This window comes from Poeciliopsis prolifica, unplaced genomic scaffold (genome assembly GCF_027474105.1).
Source record: "Poeciliopsis prolifica strain line A6 unplaced genomic scaffold, Auburn_PproV2 SCAFFOLD002, whole genome shotgun sequence".
In the NCBI taxonomy this organism is placed as follows: Eukaryota; Metazoa; Chordata; class Actinopteri; order Cyprinodontiformes; family Poeciliidae; genus Poeciliopsis; species Poeciliopsis prolifica.
The window spans coordinates 3678775-3695790 of NW_026562377.1; the positions used below are offsets into that span (position 1 = coordinate 3678775).

General features: G+C 37.7%; 1 protein-coding gene across 1 annotated transcript in view; it reads left to right on the top strand.

Moving 5' to 3' along the window:
• Positions 1–17016, top strand: part of ddah1 (dimethylarginine dimethylaminohydrolase 1) — a 67981-nt gene that overhangs the window by 6299 nt on the left and 44666 nt on the right. The window contains exon 2 of the mRNA XM_055054429.1: positions 2216–2551. Within this exon, the coding sequence (XP_054910404.1) occupies positions 2216–2551 (336 nt within the window). The remainder of the gene's footprint in view (positions 1–2215; positions 2552–17016) is intronic.

Sequence of the window (17016 nt, forward strand, 5' to 3'; positions counted from 1 at the left end):
TCTTGTCTGGTGTGGTAGATCTGGTTTGTAAAATTTGCTATATATATAAATAATTAAAAACAAGGAGCAAGTTAGATTTTTTGGGGGGATCTTTTTAATCAATCAATCAAATCAATCAAATTTTATTTGTATAGCACATTTCAGCTACAAGGCATTTCAAAGTGCTTTACATCATAAACACAAAACACAAGGCATGCAACATAGAATAAAATACCAAGGTTTTTTTTTTTTTTTCCCCCCCCTTCCCTTTGACACGGAATTTAAGCGCCTGTTACCGCCGGACTCCGCCGTCCGTTTAACCACGGGTATTCGCCGGGCCCCGTTGCCCACAACAGGAAAAAAAAAAAAAAAAAAAAAAAAAAAAACAACTACATACATATCCACAAAATCAAATCCATACATATTACATTTCAAATGCAACTCTAAACAGGTGTGTTTTTACTTGAGATTTGAAGGAAGTCAGGGTTTCCGCTGTTTTACAGTTTTCTGGAAGTTTGTTCCAAGTTTTTGGTCCATAGATGCTGAAAGCTGCTTCTCCTCTCTTGGTTCTGGTTCTGGGGATGCAGAGCAGACCAGAACCAGAAGACCTGAGAGGTCTGGAAGGTTGATACAACAACAGCAGCTCTTTGATGTATTGTGGTGCCAAACCATTCAGTGATTTGTAAATTAACAACAGTATTTTAAAATCTATTCTTTGAGCTACAGGGAGCCAGTGGAGGGACTTTAAAACTGGTGTTATGTGCTCTATTTTCCTGGTTCTAGTGAGAACGCGAGCAGCAGCATTCTGGATCAGTTGCAGCTGTTTGATTGATTTGTTGGACAGGCCTGTGAAGACGCTGTTGCAATAATCAATGCGACTAAAGACAAACGCATGAATGAGTTTTCTAGATCTGGCTGAGACATTAGTCCTCTAATCCTGGAGATGTTCTTCAGGTGATAGAAGGCCGATTTTGTTACTGTCTTTATGTGGCTCTGGAGGTTCAAGTCCGAGTCCATCACTACTCCCAGGTTTCGGGCCTGATCGCTAGGTTTTAGTTGTAATAACTGAAGCTGTGCATTGACTCTAGATCGTTCCTCTTTAGGTCCAAAAATAATGACTTCAGTTTTATTTTTGTTCAGTTGGAGAAAGTTTTGGCACATCCACACATTTATCTGCTCTAAGCATTTATTCAGTGATTGGATGGGTTCAGAGTCACCTGGTGACATCGTAATGTAGAGCTGTGTGTCATCCGCATAGTTGTGGTAGCTAATATTATTTCCTGTTATGACCTGAGCTAGTGGGAGAATATAAATATTAAATAAGAGGGGTCCTTCTGGATAGTCAACAGAGAAATCCTTAATTGTATTGCAGCAATAAAAGGATCATGACCAGGACCAGGATTTTGTATGTTTCTTTTTACTATTTTGACCTCAAGTCCAAAGATCTTTAAGGATTGAGGCCTCTGCGTTGTCACCCTATTCTTTAACTCTCTCCAGATAATTTGAATTGGATTCCAATCAGGACTTTGTTCATGGCAATCGAAATACTCCTAAAACGCCAGTCAGAAGAAACAAGTTAATCTATATAAAAGATTAACTTATTCTGGTATAAAGGTATTTGGGCTAAGTAACTGTTCTGCTTCTTTGTTCATTTCCAAGAATTACTGTTTGACTAACCAGCAAAGCTTGGTTAACGTTGCACATTTTCTTTTTGCAAATAATTAAAACGAAAACAATTATTAATTTCACAAACTACTTCATTTTTGTAAATATGTTAACAGTGAGACACTGGTTGTGGGTAATACCATGCACTGACACAGGGACAGTTTGAAAATAAATAAATAAATAAATAAATCAAGGCTTTTTACTCCAGCAGTCCTTTGATTTGAAGGCTCTGCTGCGCTGAGACAGTGTGAAGCTGATTAATCCATCAGCTTTGTGCGGTTCTGTCACTTGTTGGATTGATCGCCTCTGAGGGCTGACAGCCTCGTCGCGCTACACGTGATGATCGGCGCGCGTCACCGAAAGCTGTCGCTCGCCCAGAGACTGGAGCTCGGCTGACTGACACTGTGTGTTGCAGGCTGTTGTAAATAAAGAATAAAAACCCAACAAACTGACTGAAAATAAGCAAGACAGGCAGCATTGCGTCAACAAGGTGGCTTTTTTTTTTCTTATTCATTCGCCGAATTGTCTCTTAGGGTGTGTGGTTTTTTTTCCCCCAATCCCTTTTGCCCAGATTTGTGCGTGCCAAGAGAGAGAAAAGGAGGAAAGCGAAAACATGGCTGGTTTGATGGCAGGTTTTGGTCACTACACCCATGCGGTTGTCCGGGGAATCCCCGCGTCCCTGGCCAAAGAGGCGCTCAGGACCAGCCAGGCGGAGGTGGACTTGACAAGGGCGCGGACCGAATACGAGGCGTACGTCGAGGTGCTGCGGACGAGGCTCGGGCTGGAGGTGGTGGAGCTGCCCGCGGACGAGTCGCTCCCGGACTGCGTGTTCGTGGAGGACGCGGCAGTGGTGTGCGGCGAGACGGCGCTCATCACCAGACTCGGGGCGGAGAGCAGGAGGAGAGAGGTAAGGGATGTGTCAGTATGATTCAACATGCCCAAAATAATCCTATTGAAAAAAAGAAAAAAAGTTTGATGTGGGCTTGGATGGGTTTGCTTAATCACTCCTCTCCTTGTTATCAGTTGGGATGCAATTAATAGGTTTCAGGGATAAACAGGAAGCTGAATGATGCACTGACAAAACATCCAGGTGACCAACATTAGAGCAGATTACTCAACACACAAAACACCCATGTGTGTGATGGTGATGGCATAGTTAAATACGAACTAAACCCTTTATCTAAAATATGCAAATCTGTGTACAACATCCTCAGTTATTGATATAAAACAATAATATATATAACCAATATGTGCAGTCTGTTAACATGAGGGTGTTTTGATAACTTTGCAAGACAGCATCCATGTCAAACAGTCATATCGAATTTTGTATCGGGTGTCAATGCATTTTTTTTTCTGTATATTTTATTTCTAATTAAGATCACACTGTTTCCTTTCTTTTACTGTTGATACTCTGCATTTTAAGGCATCCAGTGCAGTGTTGCCTCATAACTTACAACATTTTACCTAAGTTGGAACACATGGCTTTGAGCAAAATACAGTGTCTCCACAGATATGTCCAAAAAATGAAATGACTGGAAAACAAAGGAAACAAATAAATACATTGTGTGACTGTACATGGTTGCCTAGTGAGGGGAAGCTGCAGTGTGGAGTATTCATGTGTGAGTGTTTGGCCATGAGAGGAATGGTAGGACAGATTCTGTGAAAGCTCCCTGTCATTCCACATCAGAGTCACTTTACTTGGCTCACTGGTGATAATGGTCGTCCAGCCTCACTGATGGCACAGATATTGATCGGAAAGCTCAGTGCAGCCACCCTCAGCCCCGCCGCGTTTCACATCAGACTCGCATGTTGTCAGTTTGGTTTGTATCGCATATGAATGCACATCAGCTCTCTCATAATAATATGTGCATGCTTTTTGTGCACCGGTTTGGTTACTTACCCTTAGTGCAGTAGGCAGGAAACCTAGCAAGCCAGGGGCATATATAATGACAGAACGGATGCTTGTGCAAATCACACGTGCAATTTAGCAAAATTAATATTTGGCACTAATTTCTGCACACATGGTGTTTTAATGGGACTGGGAGATAAAACAAAGTTAACCGCTTAATGTGCTGTCAGGATTACCCTTAACTGTTTGTGATTGGTTTTAACATTTCAGCTGTTCACAACTTTCACTTCAACATATTCCAAGTCTTGTCTCCATTTTTTACTGCTGCCAGTTCCCTGTTTAGATAAGTAGTGCAGTGTTCAGGACTGCCTGTACTTGTTCTTCACATGGAATTAGGACGCAGCTGTGTCTGAACATGTGCAGACATTAATACTCCATTGCTTGGAGTCAGTTCGTTACAAGGTTTCATGAAAAACAGGCTTTTTTTTTTATTAATCATTGTCAGCAGCTTGGCTTTGTGTTGTTCAAGTAAAATTGTGAACTTTGCCCAGATCCTGCAAAGAGATAAATTATCTCTTTACTTTGATCTTAGAGAGTAGATGTTATTTGTAGGGCGATTGACATAGGAACCAAGGTGCTTGTTTGAGCGTTAAAAAAAAAAAAAAAAAGCATTGAGTTGTTGGTTTATAATGGACTTTTCAAGCCCCCAAATTAGCTTAATGTATTTTCATCTCATTATATCCCAAAGTCACTTCAAAGGAACTTAATGACTTATATGATGTATTAAGATACTTCCTCCCTCTGTTCTTAGAATTGCGAGGCCATCAATTCCTTAATAGAGCTGTTGAATTATAGATTTTTATGATATGCCATTAAATAAAGGTGTAGAGCCACAGCATGTCCTCAGGCACTGGAGCATCGATCATCTTGAATGCATGTTGAAAATAAAATCTGCCATGATCTGCTTTTACTGCACCTTCTAGGGTTGAGATTATTGTCCTTATTTGAATAATGTTTAGTTATTGTGACAAAAAATGTGTCTGGAGAATACTGAAAGATTTTGGATGCATATCCAACTCACCTTTATAAAACAGTTTCAAGCTGAGTTTGACGTGCCTGTGATTTATGTCAGGGTTAAGGCAGGATAAGAGAGAAGTTAACCTGAGGCTGGTGCAGCCCTGAGCATCCACTGAGGCAAACGCAAGGCCTTCGTAAAAAAGATCAGTGATGAGCTATGAAACTGAGCTTCTTTCAAAGCCAACATGTAAACCACCAGAGCAGGCATCATATCATAGCAATGATATGTGCTCATAAAAACAATGCCGGCATGAGGAAACTAACAACTGATTATGCAAGAATACAAAATCCACTCTGCACTTTCCATCTAGTGTCTTGTTCAGGTCTTTTTTAATATGCAAGAAGGTCTCTTTGTCCTTCCTAAAAGGACCTATAAGTGGGACTTCTCACTCATTGGCCAGGTTCATTCATAAATTCCCACATAATTTTACGGTGTGCAGTGGTTGATTTGTCAATATTCGAAGGGGGGTTACTTATGTCCAATGCTCTTTACATTCATAAAAAAAATCAATGCACTAGACTGAAGACTTTTGTCCTCCAGTTTTTGCTGAAAAAAGAGAAAAACGACAAATCACACAAATGGAAATTATTGAGGTAATTTTAATTTATCAGGTGATTAATTGATTTCTTGATTACTGCAACAGACATATTCACAAAATGCTAACGGCCCGTCTGCTGTAGGTTAATGTCCTTATTTAATGCCATAATGCTATACATGCAAACTGCATAATAAAGTAAAGAGAATTGGAAATAGTAACTGCAGGGGATCCTCAGTAGTTGTTCTTCCTGCTCTTTGCTCATTCGGTTACTTCTGTTTATGCATTTGCATTTTAACTGTTTTTGTCCAGTATGACTTTTAAATGAGGAAGAAAATTCAGGCTACAGGGTTAAAGGAAACTCATATTCCTTTTACCCTCATAATCTGTGTTGAGAGCAATAATACAAAAAGAAGATGTAAACTGTAGGGGAAGAATGTAAGACTGCAACAGGATTTACAAGTACCTGATACAGCCTGAAGATGTGTGGTTACCGTAAAGAACCCACAGAAACGTATCTGACTAAAATATCCTTTTGAGCAATCCAAAAAAAGGTCTATGTGTTAAAAGCTGCACTCATGCAGGATTATCAACCCGTCCAGCCAAGTCTCCATTTTGATTTGTGCTGCCATCGATTGCTAGTAAAGTTCAATGAGAAGCAGAGTGAAATTTGCCCTTTTGGTTGAAAAGACACCAGATTTATCTTTGCCTGGTCTGTCTCTGGGGATTTCCTTTCTGGATGCGAGAGTAGAAAAACAGAAGCAGGAGATAACCATATGATCTGGAGGAATACCAAGTTAAATTGAGCAAATATGGAAACATTATGTATTGCTTTTTAGCTTTTGTATTAAGAGTGCAGCTGTTTTCTCTAAGTTTGAGTGTAAACAGTTAGCAGAACATTATATTTTTCTCAAGCTCTGAGTTTGAGACAGCCTACTCGACAAATTAGATTATTTTACCCTCATATTTTCATTATCCTGTAATTTGAGTGGAGTTTTCAGTGGAGTCGGGCAGAAAAAAAAAAAAACAATAAAGAGTCCATCCACATGAGTTCTCGTTTTTTCCTCTGACAGAATGGGCACTTGAGAAATTTTCTATCAATCTTTTTCTCATAAAATGTTCTCTTGATCTTGATGATTCAGTAACATAAGGCATGATAAAGATCAAATCTGAAAGTGGCTTTCAAAACAGCAGCCCACTGTTTGTGGTGTTTCTTTGTAATAAAAGATGGAAGAGCAATTTCATGGGCGAACGGTTTGAATGTTGCAATTCATCACACTATCTACTCAAACACAACTTTTCTGTTTCCTCTTCCCACACCAGGAGGTTAGCAGCTTGTCAGCTCTGAGGTTTTCAAAAATGTTGAAACATTTTTAAGAACCCCGACACAAATAACTCCTGGAAATAAGATTTACTGCAGGAGTTTCAGAATCACGTTGCCGAGATTTGATATCATACCTTCAGTTTCAGGATTGGATTTTTTAAAAAAACTAATATTATTTAAAATGTTTTTAAATCAGTTAATACAAATCTGAAAACAATCATTTGAATTTATTTAATATTAACTCTTCAGAAATATGCTCTGTCTATTATACAGCATTTTACTGTTTGCTAAATGCCAGAGCAATGAAAAGTAGAAAATTTAAGACAATTTTTTATTATTCAAGCAAATAGAAAACATTTTGGTAGTCCTAATTGACCTAAAGGGAAATGTTAATTCTGATTTCACATCAGACAATGTGGGAAAAAATTGCATGTCTTTTTTTATATAGTGTATGCAAAATTCTGGCTTCAACTGTGTCTTTAAATATCGATGATCAGCCGTAACTTTGATATTAATAGCAAATATGGATCCAAATCTTTAGATTAGTGCATTAATAATTATTTTTTGCTGATGGACTGTCAGGCTGACAATGCTGAATATTTTTTCTTAAGTTTTTTTCCCCATTTCATTTCATTTTATTGAAACAGTTGAAACAGTTTACTTGACACGAGAGAGTGTCAAATGAGTGTGATTAAAAACTGATAAATTCTGTTATAAAATAAGTATAAAATAATTGGGTAAGTCCAGGTCTGCAGTCTGGACGGAACCTTCTGCTCCACAGCCACAATATTTAGGTCTTGTTTTTGTAGACCTAATATTTAAGTTCGGTTCTCGTTATTTGTGTTCCTGTGGGCCCCCTTTCCGGTCATGCCTCACGTTTCCACCCCCAAACCATCACCAGACAGCAAAAGAGGCCTTGTTTTGACTAGGCAACCTGCAGATCCTGATTCCTCACCGCCCTCCTGCCTCTTATATGACTTCCTTTCCGGAAACAACTTTGTTTCCGACAGGGAGACATGACATCCGAGTGTGATCTGAGGGGAGGGAGGTGACTCAACTGCATCCCACCTGCAGCAAGTGGGTCGAGGTGAACGTGCCTTCTCCAACTGTCTGACACATTCCTCCCACAGTTAACCCACCTGTCTCCTTGCTGTTTTGCTTTGCCTCACTGCTCAAACAGATTAAAACACTAAATTCTCCATCCTAAAACACTTGAGGGGTCAGAAAAAAGTTTCAATTGACTAAAACGAAAAACAAAAGAGAATAAATATATTACGTATTGGTAGAATACCACTCTACTAAAAAATATAAATCAGATTAAAAACTGGGTTTTAAGTTGGCAAAAGGTCTTTGAGTTTAAATGAGGCTTTGAATAACTTAAAAAGTGCCAAGACATTCAAATATATTTACAAAGTGATGACTTTAAATAATTTAATGACTTCCTTTGGCAACTTCTTTTACAGAGATTGGCATGCGTGTCTTGATCACTCCTAGAAATAAATATAAAATATAACCAAACTATTAAATGGGTCCTAGAAGGGAGTTCACTTGATCATAAGCGGAAATTAATTGGGATTAGCGGCTATTTTTCCTTTCCTAACTTGATTTGCAGCGTCTCGCAATAGGATTTCAACCCCTTCAAAAATTTTTATGTTTTTGTTCATGGAGATTGAAATTTTTAGAAATTCCAATAAAGTCAGATAGTTAGCAGATAATTAATTTCTTATTAGTGCAGGGTCAAAAAACAACTTAACAGTTTTGAAAGGGTCACTTGATCTGCAGAGTTCATAGCAAAGACAACTGATTTTCTTTCCTATTTGATGCACCAGGTGTTTACTTTTCATATATGTGGAGTAGAAACAAAAATGTAGACCAGATGGTTCCCTGTGCCATCGCCTTGACCTCTAGTCCATTTTAGTTTGGTCTACTGTAACCGCCACCTCCCAGTACAGTGGAGAACTCTGTGAAACAGCTGCAGGACACTTGCGAACAGGAACTCCTCGCAGGATGACCCGGTCACACTCCTCCGTCACTGTGGGTGTGTGAATGTCTGGCTCAGTGTGTGAGTCGACGTAGTGGAAGACACAGGAAGTGGGCCAGGCAAGGCGGTGCTCAGAGAAGTCTTGCTGAGCCCAGTGAGGGTTCTTCACTGGTTCAGACAAAAGCCCTTTTACTGCTAGACGCATTAGGAGCAAAAAAACATGACATTTAATCTTCTTTTCTTTGCTTTGTAAGTTTAGTCTACTGTACTGTTATCAGCTTTCTTAGAAGACACAGTGGGAGGAAATTTTCAGAAAATGCTGTTGTTTCAAGAAAGCTTCAGGGATAAAAGATAGGTACTTTTATGGCTTTATGTTCTGCTTCTATTTTTCTAAAAAAAAGTTCAATGATTGACAAAGAGGCTGGTTATCTTTTACCCTTGAAACTAGTTTCAAATATGGAAACTATGTTTTAAATACTGGAAAAACACACTAAGCGCTGCTGTTTTATGAAGTCTGAAAGCAGAAATAATGTCCTAATTCCTACAGCTTTTATTCATTAAAATTTCTGAATCGCATCTGTTGAACATTTGAATATTAAAAGAAATTACATTCTTCAAACACATATGGTCATAGATTTATTTGCTTTCTAAATCAGCAATATCTCCCTGTCCAGGGAGAATGCATGTCATTTCACTGTAGCTTGTGCCAAACCATACAAACAACTCAGCTGCAGCTGGAGATGCACTAATAAACTGGTTAAAATTTGTTGTATTTTGTGCTTGCGACCAGCCAGTCAGACACTGAAAATATCTATATTTTTGCACATAAACCCATAAAGATAACACTATTCCTAGGCATGAATGTTGTTACTGACTGAAGAAAACTCGAGTGATGGCTACAAGTACAGAAATGCAAGACATTTTTTAAAGAGACTATTTTTATGGGATGCCAAGACTTGTGTGCAGTACTTTCAGGCTGCAAGACAGTGAGAGAGAACAAGTTTTTCAGCTGGTAATAGAAATGATTGAACTGGAAAAGACATGCTGGATCTGGACAAATTTGCAGGCTTTAGGAAATATTTTTGGTGAAGACCAAAATTTTCCAGGGGATAAATATAAAAACATGAAAGTAGGCATTGCTGTTTTGGTAATGCAAGCTACACTAATTATCACTTAAGATTTTGACTTTCTGTGAAATTCTGAAATCCTGTTTTGCAGTTGTAGGTTTCTCAATGACCAGTCAAGGGGTGAATTATAGAAAAAAAAAGTTTTAAATGCTGTTCTTATACTTTTAAAGAGAAATTGAAAGCATCTAAAAGTACTATAGACAAATCAGAATTGTGCAAAGCTGGAGATATTCCAATTATGAATCTCTAATTTGAATATTTTTTTTTCATTTTATCTTTGTCTTTAGTAAAAAAAAACCACGTCTATCAAAACTGATTAAAATAAATTGTTGTAAGTTTTATCTTCAATATTACAAAACCGCACACCTTCTTCCTCACTCTCTTTTCCCTCCCTTTCTCTCCCTGAGATATAAACTGTCAACAATGACTTTATTGATTGCTAGAGATGGCGAGCCTGAGGGAATATTTTATACCTTGCAGGATATTGCCATTAGTCTTGTCTGTCATGCCAGCTGTCAGCTAGAGTTAAACGTCCAGTCTGTCTTTTAGGTTTTTCTCTTGAGGGAACATTGTTGACAAAAAAATTTCTACATTTAATCTTGCAAAACTTTTAATTGAATTTTAAATTATTTATTATCACAGTTATTTGTTACCACAGTTAGTTATTACTGTAGTAGAACATGCAGTAGAAGGCATCCACTACTCACCAGAGACCTTGTGGCTGTAACCCAGATTAAGGTTTTCTATCCTGTCTTCGCAGGTTGCCATGTCTTGATAGGTTTGCAACCAGGTGACAATTTTTCTGTTGGCTGATCAGTGTTGTTTAAAATACCCAAAGCTTGGCATGTTGTTTCATAATCTAGCTTGCTGGTGTTCTTCATAAAAACCCTTTGAGGCGTTGAGAGCACAGCTGTATTTAAATTCAAAATAATCTACACACAAATCAACTTTGTTTCCTAATTGCACAATATTGTTTTTTGAAATACATCAAAATTACAGTGGGCTGCATATAGAGGGACGTGAAAGTTTTCAGATTTTTCAGTCCTTAGAAAGTTGCAAGAGTTCAATGAACTATAATGAACTAGATCAGGTGTGTCAAACTCATTTTCGTTTTGGGCCAAATCAAGATCATGAAGGCTCTTAAAGGGCCGGTTGTGCCAGAATGTGTTGATAAAACCTGTTCACAAACTGTTAATGTCAATGAATACTTAAAATTACTTAATATTTTTGAACATCTTTTCATAATGATAAATGTGTCTGTTTATTTACTCGCTGTATAAATCATGGACTATAATCCTACATCAACTAAATTCTCAGGAAACTGGAGGGACTGATTGATATAAATTGGCAGTAAACAGATAAAAACTGCATTGATATGATTGATAATATAATATTTAATCACACTTAGTGTTTAGTCTACACTGTAGAGGGCCACATAAAAACCTACGGCGGGCCGGATTTGGCCCCCGGGCCTTGAGTTTGACACATGTGAACTAGATCATTGGTACAACCCTGGAACAACGCTAACATCCATTCTGATGTAGGCTGGATCTTAAAGGATGTGCTTTCAGTATCTCTGCTCCCATAGAAACACTGTTTTCACATCTGCTCAGAACATACATTATGTACCTTTAACACGATTTTTGTGTCAACATCAATAAACAATGTTTCTGTTACACACACTTTATGCTTAATTTATGTCAGACATTTCCAGTCAGCTGTTTCTTTTTTTCCTTTCATACATCATTAATTTACATTTATTTTATCCGGGGACACCGGGGAACTCATTAATACAGCAGTCAGTCGATATTAATCTCAACTATGACTTCAGCATATAGCCATGTGAAAGTCGTTATCTGGAAACCTTACTTTGACTGAGAGCTGATTTGTATCTCACGGAAACTTTGAGAGTTGATGTAAGAAATGATTGGTAGTGTGTGCGGTTTGGGACCTATTTGTGATTAACTTAGTATGATCTTCATGAAGAATGAAAGGTGTGACCTGTGATGCTATGCAAGTCCTTCATTTTTTCCATCTACTTTAAGATTAATTTCTTTTTATTGTTGGCCACATTGCTCAGCTTTATGTTTTTGGCTTTTCATGTAATTTCACTCTTAATATTTAAGAACTGTATATAACCACATCATTGTTGGTCTGTGATAGAACACAGAGCTGAAAATTCCTCACAGTGTGATTATCATCTGCCTTGTAAAGAGCCAATCATCAGCTTTCAACAACAGTGATAAAACTGTTTGGTAGTGCGACTTTCAACAACAGCCCTCCAAAATTAAACTTTATAGTCTACAGTTTTACCAAACTAATGAGAAAATCATATGTATTTTATGATTTTTGAACAGAACATTCTGTTTTATCTACTCTTATTCTCAGTGTGAAAATTACATAAATTAGCCTTACTGGTAAACTAATTATGTAATTGGCAATGAAGAAACCCACTGATTTAGAGGATTCAGTAGTACTCAGAGCAAATGTAAGGAATATCTTATCTGGGCTAGAAAACAAAATGAGTTCCATCAGTTCCTTTTGAAACCTTTTGAAACTGAATTACGGTACAGATTCATTCTTAAATTGCTAATGTTCAAAAAGGTAGTCAATGCGTCAAGACAAATTCACATAGCTTCTCTCCATTAATGGAGGGTAGGATGAAACAGATTTCTAGTTTCACTGCAAAAAATCATATAAAAGCACTATATGCATGTTTTCATTCACACAAACATGACTAATATGTGTGCGTCTCTGAAGGTGAGACTGAGGTGTTTAGTTTCCACGTCAGGTTGAGTCAGAGGGAGATGTTATCTATCAAATGGATGCTAAAATCCGTTTGATTTTAGCATCCATTTGCCCTGTGTCTGCCCTGTGCTGTCACAGCCCGTGCGTTCTCCAGCCCGTGAGGAGAACGCATATCTCTTGCACCTCTTTCACCTTCTTGTAAGTTGTGTCACTTTATGTTTCACAATTTGATTGAACTAGAGTCAAGCTCAACTTTGATTACATACGCAGGAGACCCTCACCTGTAAATGGTTCAGTTGTTGCAGATTCACCTGCTTGCAGATATTTCTGTGGAACGTAACTCTAAACTATGCACAAACTCTATAAACTATGAGCATTTGTATAATTACAGACTCTTTTCATGAAGCACATCTATTCTATTAACTGGCGTTAGCAAAGGGATTAATGCTGAAGTTGAAATAATTTTCCTTTCCAATGATGACCTTAAGAGGGAAATAAGGAAGATAGTGGATATTAGCTTCTGATGTAGTGCCAAGATGGCTTCCACTGTGCATATTAATGCATTTTAACATGCATGTTTATACCCATAATGTTGGTGGATGAAGTTTATTCAACATTACGTAACTTGTAAGAGAGAGGTCCACATAGCACAGAGTGCAAAGAAAAAAAAATGAATAGAGATAACATTTTAATTTGTCCGTAGGATCATTAATCTGAAAATCATCCACATGATGATGTATATCTTGGCTAATATCAAAAATATGTGAAAAATATTCTCAGCAATACAATAAGTTGAGGCACTTTACTGCCTCAGCTTATTGTGTCTGTTGCAACCAACTAACTACATTGTGTTTTAAGTGATGTTTCTATTTAGGCAAAACAGATTTGACACTTCTTACCTTTTTGTTTTTTTCATAAAAAAGTTATTACCGTACTTGCATTCATGTATATAGTTACATGTAGCAATTTTGTGTTGATGAGTGACAGGAATAAAAAGGGAATATAGGCCCGGAAGCAGGGTTAGAGTGTGATAGAGACGTAGGGAGGTGTGTCTCTAAAAAAGTGTGTGTGTGTGTGGGTGTGTGTGTGTGTGTGTGTGTGTGTGTTCCTTCCTCTGTCTGCCCTGTACTGTCACAGTCTGGTGTTAAATACACTCCAAGTCTGTTCTCACGCCAAGCTGCACACTGGAAACACTCTGTCTTGCTCTGCTCTGCTCTCCTCCGTCACGCATACTCATAAACTTTGATAATAATTGAATATTTAAAGTTCCATAATAGTCGTCTTTTTAAAAAAATATTTGCAGAATTCAGAGATTAGTCTCTATAAACCATATTTGTCTTAGGTTATCAGAAATGATCCACAAGCAAAGTTGTTTTTGTTAGATGTTTGATGTTTCCAAGCATCCAGCATGGAGCTTAAAGTAACTTGTATTATTGTAGTCCATTCATTTTTCATTTTTCTACGTATGATTCACTAAACCTTGCAGTCAGAAAAAGAAAACAATGCATCAATAGTAAGTATGCCGTGTTTGTGCATTTATGTGTCAGTGGAAGGTTATTCATGTCTAGGGCTGTGAAAACTTACTTTTGGTCCACTGGACGGCTTCTTACATAAGATCCTCTTTCCATTGTGTAACTGTGTTTGTTTAGCTTTCCAGCAAGCATTTCGGTAAAGAGGTGAATGTCGCAGACAGGCTACAGAGGATACACAGGCCTTAGAGGTGGACCAGATGCTGTTTTTTTGTTTTCACTGTGTTTGGAAAGAAGGTATTAACCCCATTGAAAAATGCTAACAGACTGTTTAGAGAGTTGGCAACGACAGATTTATTTATTTTTTCTTTCATCATTTTGAGATAGTGTTTTAATTTGACAGTTTTTACTTTAGATTTGGAAGAAGTTAAGAATTTTACTCTAATGTCATGTTGGGGCCAAATGCTTGAGCTTTGTTCAACCATGTGTTACCTCTGTTGATATCTTTCTAAGCTGCTGTATGTTTACAGAGACTCCCTCTGCACCCCATAAATACTCACAGCACTAACCTGTTACGGCAGTTTTATCATTTGAGAATAAACACTGTGATGATAGACACCTTAAATGTGACAGGAGACTTGGAGCTGCTTGCAGTGTTTTCCACTTTTACCAGTAATCCGATGTGTAAAAGGCTTTAAGGTAATAGTTTTTTTGTTATTACATAAAAAATGTTTCTGTGCCTTTATGCTTTTTAACTGATTGCTCTGACTGGCAAATTTAGGTTGGAATTTACTTTCTTGTAGCCTGATTTAAAAAGTTCAGGACACATACTAATTTAAGGGTACTTATTAGATATTAAATATGAGTTGCTGTGTCGAATCAAATGTATACCTCTCCAAAGAGTCATAAATAACTAATAAAAAGTTTCTGGGTACTCCAGTCAACCTAAAATAAATATGTTTTACAATTTCTTTTACAGCTTAGTCTATCTCTGACATCATTTAAACATCTCACTATGATTAAGCGTAGCAAACGTCCAGAGGGTTTTTATTAAAAAAAAAAAAGTGTCTGACTTTTCAGGCAATAGACTGAGACAATTCTTTTTTATTGCATCCTTAGATCAACATCAAATGAAGGTTAAAGATATTATACTTTGTCTTTTGAATGATATATTGCTTGACCCTATTGTAACCATGTCGCTATTTTCTTCAAAATATATAGGAACAAACAACGTTGAAACAAAGTGAGAGCTGTAGGGTTAAAAATATTCTTGACTTAAGAAAAAGTCCTATATTTGTCTTCACACACTTCACAGCCCAGTGAAGTAGATGTTTGAAGTGAAAGGGGAAATCAGCTCTGACAGAATGGCAAGGCTCTCTGCTTCTTAGTGCTTACCATAAACTCATCTAATTGCTCGGAGGCTCCAAACCCACAATAAAAAGTTCTCCTTTGGGGCCCAGAGCTGTGGGAGGCTCCGGTGGACTTCCGGAAAATTGGAAAGTGAATGAAGAGCTTACATACAAGTTCATACTCACACAGTTCATACAGTCACACATGTAATGTGCTTCGTTAAAATGTTACATTTTTCTCCACTAAGTAAACAGGCTTATTTAGTGCTTTTGTCAACATTAAAGTATATTTGATAGCAGGAAAAATGGGAGTGAGAGTTTCTGCAAGTGCATGTTAAATTTATAAGTAGTTGCCTTTGTGTCATCATGAAATCAAGTTCATAATATAAAAACAGCAGGAAAGAAATCTCACTAGTTAAGCCAATGTGCTGCTTACCGAGTTCAGTGTAAGAGGAAACAGTCTTGGCATGTGATCACAGGTCAGGGGCTCCGGGGTTATGGAGACAGACTGATGAACTGGAGCCTATTGCCTAGTAAAGGATGTGGCCTGTCACCCTGTTAGCGGACAGGATTAGCACATCAACACCCTAGGAAGCCAAATTGCCAGTATCAACTTTAAAGGTCACACAGTTATATGAGGAGCCGTAATTGAGTGCCAGTGCCCTCGCTTTGACCAGCTTGATAGTCTGTATCCTTTACAGTGTACTTATCGTGACTTGTAAAAAGATTACTTCTGACTTCTGAGTCTTTGAACTCCAGCTGACATCTTATTTGTTGGAGTCAACAAACAGCTCCCCACCCAGACTGATTGATTGCCATCTTGTTGTATTGCAACTTCTACCCACATACAAGTTGCAATACAGAGAAATGAATCCTGATTTATTTGTAAAGTGTTATTTATTTATGCTCGGTGTTTCATCTGCCTCTGCCACAATCTGAATTTCATTGAGTTAGAGATGCAGGACGAACACACTGAAAAAAAAAAAAATCAAAGCACATGACACTTCTTGGACTTTCTGTTGGAGCAGGTATATGATGCCTAAGGATATTAAAGAAACTAACTACAAAGGATATCAGAAACAGTTTCAATTATTAATTTGAAAAGATTAATGAAACCGATAGCTGATCTGTGTGGCACGGTTTACAACACAAATACAAATTTGTTGTAACAGGCTTTATAATTATCCTGGAATGCATTAGGCACAGTCTCTCCAAACATTCACACTCACATTTTCAGTCATCATGAGTGGAAGAGAACAGAGAAAAGTATGGATTCCTCACGTATGAACTGCCTAGAGCCCCTTCTTTACATAATATAAGAATGCATACATCATGCAATCGCTACCATGCAGTCATATAATCATTTTAAGGCAAAGAATTTGATTTCTTTAGGGCCTGGAGCAAAGTAAGATAAGATTATTCATAACTGTAACATTGTAAACTATGCTGTTCATAATTCTCATCAGAAGGCAGCTGAGACTGAGAAATGATCAAACATCTAAATGAATGTAGGGGTAGCACAATGTCATGTAAATGCCAGGGTCATTACAACAGAACTATTCAGAATAATTTACCCGTCCTTCTTCAGGTTAATGTGTTCATTCCTGGTTGTACCTGTTGAAGAATAATTGTCATATAAATCTGAGGATTAGTCAGAATCTTAAAGGAGTTTTAAACAGACTGTACATGCAAAAATGTCTAATACTTGCAGACACATGTTAATACATGTGGACCACTGGAAATGTCACATCCTGTTAATCAGAAGGCTGGCATGTGATGGAGATGAGAGTGCAGGGCTTGTTGTGAGTCTTGACAGACAACTACAACAAAAAATTCATTCAGCAGACGAGGCTGCAAAAATAGCACCGTAATGTAATGAGGGAAGAGCAGATCTTCCTAAACATCAGTCAGA